General features: G+C 36.0%; 1 protein-coding gene across 3 annotated transcripts in view; it reads right to left on the reverse strand.

Moving 5' to 3' along the window:
- The window catches only part of LOC117181431 (probable ATP-dependent RNA helicase DDX46), a 186,119-nt gene that overhangs the window by 10,466 nt on the left and 166,199 nt on the right, over positions 1-9,454 (reverse strand). For all 3 annotated transcript variants that reach the window (XM_033374082.1, XM_033374081.1, XM_033374080.1), the window contains one exon: positions 6,097-6,695. In XM_033374082.1, the coding sequence (XP_033229973.1) occupies positions 6,097-6,695 (599 nt within the window). The remainder of the gene's footprint in view (positions 1-6,096; positions 6,696-9,454) is intronic.

Genomic DNA, 9,454 nt, shown 5'->3' on the forward strand with positions numbered 1-9,454 from the left:
AAACCTTGTTTAAATAAATGAATAATTTAATCTTTTTTATTGATATTATGTTTATTAGTACTTTCCGCATGGCGGGCTTCTCCCATTTTTAACATCCAAAATGTTCGGAATACGATAATCTCAGATTTTGTTAATAAAAATTTTTAAAAATGAAAAAAATTAATTTTGAAGAGAAGCCCGCAATAGATTTCGATATACTTTTAACAGTGCAAAAAACAAAATTTGAATTAATGCATTATTTTGCGAGTGGTTTTGCTGAAACTATTTGGAGGAAGTTACCGTTTCACCTTAAACGTAGATTTCTTTCGGCTCTTGCATTTTTCAAAGCTTGAGATCGATATTTTATGTATAAAAAAGTTCGAACGTTCAAAAAATGTCGAGGTTCAGAAAAAAGATGAAATAATTTTCAGTGAAGTTCCTACCAAAATGCAGTACCTAAACGTACTTTATTGTACTCTAATACATTTTCCAAAGTTTCAGTTCGATATTTTATTTTAAAAAAAAGTTCTTAGGTTCAAAAAAACGTTCAGTGAACTGAAAAAGTGAGGTGGGTAATATAGGTATTTAGCTGTGTCACATGCCCTTAAAATCGTGTGCTTTACGCTGCCACACAGTGGTCAAAAATCGGAAAAAGTTGGCCAAAATTAGAAAATGTTCATAAAATGGGCCAAATTCGATTACATGCGGGTTTTTGAGGTCGCTGATTACGAATCCAATGTCAAAAATTCGTAAAACAAAATGGCGGATCCAATATGGCGGACGAGTATGCCCAATAAACTTTCGATTCTTTTCAAAATTGGTATAACGGGCTTTTCAAGGTTGCTGATTACGAATCCGATATGAAAAATTCCAAAAACAAAATGGCGGATCCAATATAGCGGCGAGTATACTAAATAAGAGTTCGATTCTTTTCGAAATTAACATAACTGGGTAATAATGTAAGCATTTATGGAATTTATGGATTACGCTAAGTAAGAGTAAATTAGAAAAATTTCATTAACATTTTAACCACAATTTATGTGTCAATGTTGGCCATATGAGATCTGTTATGAAGAATTACGAGAATCTAATCTAGATCAGCGATCGCAATCAGCGACCCCAAAAACCCCTGAGTAAAAAGTTTCAAGCTCATATATCTCTTTATTCAAAATGTTGAAATCGTCATCTTGAATCCGCAGTTTTAAATTGAAAATTTCAAAATTCTGTCTCCAGATTCGTAATCGGTGACCCTAAAAACCCCCAAGTAGAGATTTTCAAACTCATTTATCTCTTCTTTCTGAATATTGAAATCGCCATCTTGCATCCGCCATGTGAAACTGAAATTTTCGAAATTCTGACTTCATATTCGTAATCAGCGTCCCCAAGAACCACCGAGTAAGAATTTTCAACTAAATTCACTGCACAGAAAAATACGTGCAACAAAGGGTTAATCTAAAAAGTACAAGCATTTAATGTTAAATTATATAACATATTTTATTATTAATAAAATAAGAAACCATTATAATTATAACGATAGGAAAAAGTAATTATTTACTTGAAGAAATGATGTGAAAAAATTTTCTTTCCGAGCATTTTCGTAAGTATTTTTTGACGATGCCTTCTTAATAAGTTATTTATCACGGTATTTTCATGAATAAGGTTTTTTTCACGTTTTCACAAAAAATATATTTTTTCATAACGTTTTCACGAGTAAACTTTTTCCTCCTGGGTTGTCTTAAAAAGGGTTTCTTTTCTCAGTGTTTAATCAAATATGTTTTTTATTACGGCCATTCAATGATGCGGGGTTTTTCACAGTATTTATACAAGACGTGTTTTTTCAGAGCAATATAATTTACGGGTTCATTCTCCTAAGCACCGGCGATATATGATTGGGACAATCGCACATGATTATGACCTTATTTCAAAACCATTGCTGCACAGAAACAGTGAGTGTCGTAGTTAATTCTTAAAATTAAGCGTTTAGCATTCGACCGTTGCGATAAGAGGTACATTTATATGATTGAGACAATTGCAAATGATTAAGTACCTTATTAAGGTCGTAACTGTTGCTTCCCTGAAATAGTGAATGTTGTAACTGATTCAAAATATTAAACGCGTAGCACTTGACTTTTGCGAAAATAGTTCGATATATATGATTGAGACAATTGCACATGATTAAGACCCTAATTTAGAACCGTTGCTGCCCTGAAACAGTGAGTTTATTAATGGAATTTTATTAATGGCATTACCGCACTTGATGCTGACCCTATTTTATAACCGTTGCTGCCCCGAAACAGTAAGTGTTACAGTTAATTAAAAATATTGAGCGCTTAGCATTCGACCATTGCGAGAATTGCGCTCCGTGAAACGGGCGTAATTTTTACATTTTAATGCGTGATACTGATTTTATCTTCCTTTTTGCTTTCAATGCTATACGAATATATATTATGCTCTGATTTCGAGCGCTTGGCGCCGTATAGCGTTAAAACCGTCTATTAGAAAAAAATGTATTGATATTCCAATGAAAGGGGTCAAAGGACCCCGCATTCTGTGAGGGGTCCTTTGTAAAACTCATAGAAAAAAGTCATCGGAAAGATATTCTTATTTGATTTCGTAAAAAAGTTGAGCCTTTTTATTGCAAAATATCCGAACTGTGAATTTTTTCAGCCAATTTGCCAAATAGCATCCATTTTTAACTAATCATAGCAAAACATTATTATTTCTTTAATTTTATCAGAAAACTATGGATTTAAATGAGCTAAACATTGCCAATCCCAAAAAATAATTTGTTTGTCCGAACCCCTCCAGAAACCGCGCCATTGCATGCACATGGGCACACCGCCGCCGGATCGACATGAAACTTTACACCCGATTCATGAAACTTTACGTCTGAAACATAAAACTTTACGACCGCTACACATGCACTGTACCACACAAGTGCGAATATGGACAAAATTATATTTATCTTTAGAAAATGTTTGGCTGGATCCCACGGTCTCCCTTCAGCGAAGTATGCTATTTCTTCCTTTGAATTATAATTTAAAATTGTTAATAACACAAAACATCCTTTATCCGATTTACATGCTTGTTTTCAAGGAGGGTAGGACAAGTATCGTGCGCATGAAACGCTTACGGCTTTAAATAATCATTTTCATTTACTCTTCATCATTTTCATCGTTATCCGACTCTTCAAGAGCTTTCGTGTGTTGAATGATACAAAATATGATGAAAAAATGCTTTTTTTAGTTTGAAATTTTTTTGAGCTTTAAGTAGAATTGATTTTTAATTGGCAAGTCTTATTCAAATCCTTAGTCGAGAGCAACTTTTGAATTTAAACAAATATAGTGAAGTACATTCTGTTTTCAAAATACGTTTTTAATTTCCAAAGTAAATCTAATTAAATATAGAGTTTTTAAATATAATTTTGCTACAACTACCCAGTTTCATTTATTATTTTCATTTTTTTCATAGGTATGTGTGAAAGTTTAGTTATTGAAGAATAAAAAATTACCAGAAAAAATGGGGTTATCAAACACGAAAGAGCTGAAAAACATCAACTTAATTTTATTCTTACAATATTATTTCTAGTACATAATGCCTCATAGAAGTACAGAGCCAAGTGCTGGAATTAAACGCATTGCCAATTTTTAATATACTCATAAACATTGTAACATTGTAAATGTATACATAACCTCGCATTAAATCAAAAATTTAAGGACTATCATCCTAACAATCGTGTGACTTAAACAAATTTTAAAATATAATACATAATTTCACTTTAATAAACAATCATATGATTTTTATTTCAAAAAATTAGACATATGTACCTTGATAAACTTCCACGATCTTTCAACACTTGACTCTTCTCCTAATACAACTTCTGTGTTTACGAATTACGATTTCCATTCAGCAGTTATTACGTATTGTACTGTTTTATCTCGTGAGCGTACAGCAGGAGGCGAGCAGGAGCACCGATAAAAACGAAAATTAGTTTAACCGTATATTTTGGGCACAGTTGTTGCAACTCCCTTTTAAGATCTTGATACCTTTCCTCGTTTTCCTTCTTCTTGACAGTGACGTTGTAGTGGGCCGGAGTCAAAAATTCGATCAAGAATATAGTTTGGTTTCCCAAGTCTTCGAGGACTATGTCAGTCTTCGAATAAGAGATGGAGATTGCTGTCCGAAAATCGTAGTTCCAGAAAATTTGGCACATCTCGTTTTGAAAAAGTGACTGTATCTCCCTCGGAGCGTTCGACAGGGCAGGGCCGCGGCCAACACCGTATGAGCGACATGATTATGTCCTAGGTACTTAGCTTGTGCATGACACGCTCTGGAACTATCACTGTCAACTTCTTGACATACAATACAGTCACAGTATACTAAGGTAAAAATGACACCTTCTTGGTAAGCGAAAAAGGAGCCCTCTGTACCTGAATAAAGCCCTGATAATATGAAAAAAGGTAAACTTTGCTCCTTCGACAAGCATTATTTTTCTACAATTCTGTAAACATTTCCGTGCATTTTCTTGTCGAGCAGCTGTTGGTAAAGTTGTTCAACCTCTTTTTTTACTAACGCTTTCAAAAGTGAGGCATCTAAATAGAGTAATGCACATTTCTTACTTCTGATGTTAAAATTCAGGCCAAGGGCCTCGGCTGCCAACTCCGAGGCTCTTGAAAGGAACGTTCCTTTTCCAATCATCTCGTGTTTCCTGACAATTTTAAGGAGAGGACCTCCTTCACTTGCAGCGATATTAGCTTTACTTAGAACAGTTAGGTTATGAAGATATTAGAGATTCAGGAGTCCGCGTCCGCCTTGACGGCGTGGGATGTATAATCGAAGAATGAATGAATTGATATGCAAGCTCTGCTGCAGATGAAAGGTCTTACGCGTGGCGATATCAAGGGCAGTAAGATCATTCTTTCTTCATTAAGCCAGTCCAAACAAGTAGAGTAGAACTGGTACGCCACATATTTTAGTCGCAAATATCTGCTACAAAGGGACTTCTCTACTGATGTTACGTCCTGAATGCAGCTTTGAGGCACGCACAGGTATGCATAGGTCTCCTCCTTGTCAAGAAGTCTTGTAACGCTTATATCCACAAGCGTAGAGTCCCCGGGAACGCCAGTAATCCGTCCTCCCTTCAGATTAATCTTGGCACAATTGTAGAATCCAAAATCCATGAAAATCTTCTGTGTACACCTTGATGATATTTAGTGCACTCTGAAGATGCTTTGCTCTAGAAGCATAGATCTTCAGGGCATCCCTATAATATACGTGAGTCATCTTATTCTCGTGATGATTAATGAGGCCACACAGGTACCCAGGAGAATGCCCAAAGGGGAATGAATCTATCTATTCTAATCACTATACGTAGATGAACTTTCACGCCGGGTCACTGATCACCTGATCAGATTCCTACCTTACCGATACGTTTTCATTTAACTTATTTTTACACGAAGCGCCACATCGGGTTGAAAATTTGGGATAATTAATAAGAAGCACTAATAAAGGTGGATTTGGTCCTAAATTTTTATAATTATTAATAACAGAAAAAAAATGATTTACAAAAAAAACTTTTTAGAATTATAAAAATGTAGGACCAGACCCATCTTTATTATTGCTTCTTATTTATAATCCTAAATTTTCAACCCGATGTGGCGCTTCGTGTAAAAATAAGTTAGGAAATAAAAAAAGTGTCAGTAAGGTGGGAATCTGGTCACGTGACCCACTCGTTACATAGCCTTAAAGTAAACCTGGTAAACATTTCAGTAACCATCCTTGTATTTCTCAGATTTATAGAAGCGCCAAAGATAGTTCACAGGAGGAATCGAACAAGAGCATAACATTAGCATAACATTAATAACTATAACTCTGTGAGAAAGGAATAATTCTCGATTTCTCTAGTAGCTTAGTAATTACAGTATCCGACCAGCAATCGGGAGACCTTGGTTCGTGTTTCAGTGGAGCCAAAAAAGACCTTTTTTACAGAATATTTTCGAAAATTTATGGTGCTTCGTGTCTCTTATATTTGTTTAGTATTTTCGAAGATTTAAGTATTTGTTACAAAATTTAAAAGCAATGCAAAATATGACTTAAATGTCATAAAAACAATCTTACCTGCGGTTCGAAACCCATGTCAAACATTCTGTCAGCTTCATCTAAAACTACATATGTTACTCTCCGTAAATTTGTCACTCTGCCACTGTTAGCTGCCAGCATGTCAATCATCCTACCTGGTGTACAAACAATTATTTCGGCTCCCCTCTTCAATTCCGCAATTTGCTCTGATATACCAGTACCACCATATACGCAAACGTGAGAAAGTCCCAAAGATTTCGTGAACTTTTTCGAATCTTTACCTATTTGCATACATAGCTCTCGTGTTGGAGTCATAATCAAAGCAATTGGTCCATCTCCTTCTGATAATGCTGGTTGATCTAGTATATGTCTGAACATTGGCAAAAGGAATGCTAATGTTTTTCCACTTCCTGTCTTTGCGATGCCTATTAAATCTCGTCCCGACATAATTGCAGGAATTGCTTGGCACTGAATTGGAGTTGGTTTCTCATAACCAAGTCTTTTTAATACTTCTAACTCTTTTTTTGTTACACCACACTGAGCCCAGGATTTAATTGGTTTTGGACAGCCCTTTCCTTTTACTCGTATACCTTCTAGATCTTCCTTATAAGCTTCAACATCTTCCATAGTCATTTTAGCTGTAAACATAAAACATAAAGTTGGTATAATACATTTTTATATCTAACAATAAAAAATGTCAATTATATTACTTCGTAATTGGAAAGACGCATAATAGATTTTCCATATAGTTATAGCTGTGCAATGGAAATTTGTATATAAGCCACATGTTCATAACGACCCAAATACAACTTGTACGATTTGATACCTAATAATTTATTTGGAACCTAAAATTTTCAAAATAAGTTTAATTTTAAGGGATACGGGATGAATATTTCTTTTGCTAAGCTTTTCTTTGTCGGCTCTGTAGCTTCTTTCGCTTTACTTTCGGCGGCACAGGAATGTATTTTTCAAGTTGAGCGAGTTTTTTGGCCACGGCTCGAAAATAGCGCTCGGCCCAGCGTTTATGTTGAATCGGCCTATTCTTTCTGGGCCTTTTTACCTATTGAAAAGGGGACACTGGTTTTAGACTAGAATTAGGTATCCTCTTTATATGCGTCGAGAAGAAAGAATTATTTAAATTTTGCTTCGTATTACTTTTGAGGGAAAACCCGGATATCCTTATATAGCTCGAGGACACGGAAGAAAGTTATTTTAAAATTTGTTTAAGAGACCCGATTATCCTTAATGTGACTGAGGACTGGAAGGGATTATTTGAATTTCGCGAAAATTCAATATTTATGAAAAACCCGGATATCCTGGTGAAGATCCAGGACCTTGATGAAGATTTCTACGAGAGCTCCTTTCTTCCGCGGACGCCTTTGAGTGTGTGCACGGCCCTGGGTCTCTTTCTCGTCCACCTGTAGGTACACTGTAAAAGTGTACTCTGACTCGACAAGGGGTGAGTCAGTACCGCTCTACTCAAGGTTCAGGTTACCACTCCCGTATTACGCTCGCCTTTTTTTATTTCTATGTAGATTTTATTGGTGGCATTGTATTTTAAAAATAACATTGGTGAGCAATTTGTAAATGACTTTTTTCTGAGTATCTTTAGTCAATGACTAAAAGTAAAACAAATTGATTATTTAATATCAAAGCGGCGTCAATTTCTCATGATGCCTTCCGTACCGTATACTTATAGACATTTCGGCATTTTTACAGAACCAGCTGACTTTTTTCAAGTGTAAACTTGCACAGACCCGGAAAGGAGTTATTTAAGATTTTGTTTAGGAGACTCAATTAACCTTCATGTGACCCAGGATAGGAAAGAATTATTTAAATTTCGCAAACATTCACTTTTTAGGAAAACCCCGGTTATTTTCGTGAAGCTCTAGGACCCGAAAGAAAGGTTTTCAAGATTTTGTTTAGAAGACCCGATTATCCTCGATGTGATCAAGGACCGAAAAGAATTATTTAAATTTCATGAACATTCAATTTCAAGGAAAAACCCATATATCCTCGTGAAGTTCAAGGTCCCGGAAGAAGTTATTTAAGATCTATAGGAAAAACAAGATATCAAGGGTGACTTACGACAGGAGAATTCGGTGCCCTTTCGGTACTATAACCTTCCATTTTCTTCTGATTCTTCTTTTAGGTACAAGGTAAACAATCTGCGAAGGTTGGTACAGCGATTTGTTCGAGATCGATACAGCGATTTATTCAGGATTGATACAGCGGATCCTTCATGATTATTAAAGCGAGTTATTAAAATTGATACAGCGAGTTATTTGAGATTGATACAGAGTTATTCATGAGATTTCCTGTTTACACAAGTCGTAACTCAATTTTACATGACACTTAAGGCGTAACCAGGTTTCCCATAACGTGTGAGCTCCGTGGGTCTTTCGGGAGCGACTTCCTCGCGGGGTAGTGTTCGATCTAAAACTGACTTTTCGGACAAGTCGTTCCTACTTGAGCCGTCGCACAGTGGGGAAAAATGGACAAAACTCTCTCTAACGCACATCTGTACATACGTTTTTTTAAATGACTCAGGACCACCTACTCTTACAGTACATGTGCGTCCATAATACAAAAACCTTTCCAACCGAAAATCACTGGACTCCAAACCCACTAAACCGAAATTCATGAACTTGAATTCTACAAAACTTAAATTTTTGAACATAAAAAGCTACCCTAAACCAAAAGCCCACTAATTGACACAACTTAAACCCAACACTCCAATTCACAAAATGCGACCTCACAAAACCCAAACTCCATACCTTAAATCCTAAACCCTATATCCTAAACCCCTAAATCCACATACACTTAAAACCACATACCGCCAAAACCCCTATACCATAAACACCAAACCTAAACCTATGAACTTACATATCCCAAACCCATAAACCCCAAACTCAAAACCCTAAACCACAAACTCCAAAAGCCCAACACCTAAATCTTAAACCCCAAAATCAATAAACTTCAAAACCCATATATACTAAAACCCATAAACCCCAAAATCCATAAACGTCAAAACCAATCAACCCATGCAATCCTTAACCCTTATTCCATAAACACCGAACCTCCACCTATGAAATCACACATCTTACAACCTTAAGTCTTATACATCTGTGTTTGTAGGGTAGGGTTTGTAGGAATTTGTGAGTTTGTGGGTTTGGGATATGTAAGATAGGGGATCGAGAGTTTGGGTTTTGAAAGCTTAATGTTAGTGGTTTAGGGTTTGCTGTTTATGGGAATGAGATAAGTGGGTTAAGGAATTGCAGTTCTTTGGTTTAGGACCCACCCATCACTACCGAGGAGGTGAAAAAAGTATTAAGAGGGATGAAGAACTATTCCGCACCGGGACCAGATTGTATCAAAACCTTCTGGTGGAAGAAGT

This window comes from Belonocnema kinseyi, chromosome 10, assembly GCF_010883055.1.
Source record: "Belonocnema kinseyi isolate 2016_QV_RU_SX_M_011 chromosome 10, B_treatae_v1, whole genome shotgun sequence".
NCBI lineage: Eukaryota > Metazoa > Arthropoda > Insecta > Hymenoptera > Cynipidae > Belonocnema > Belonocnema kinseyi.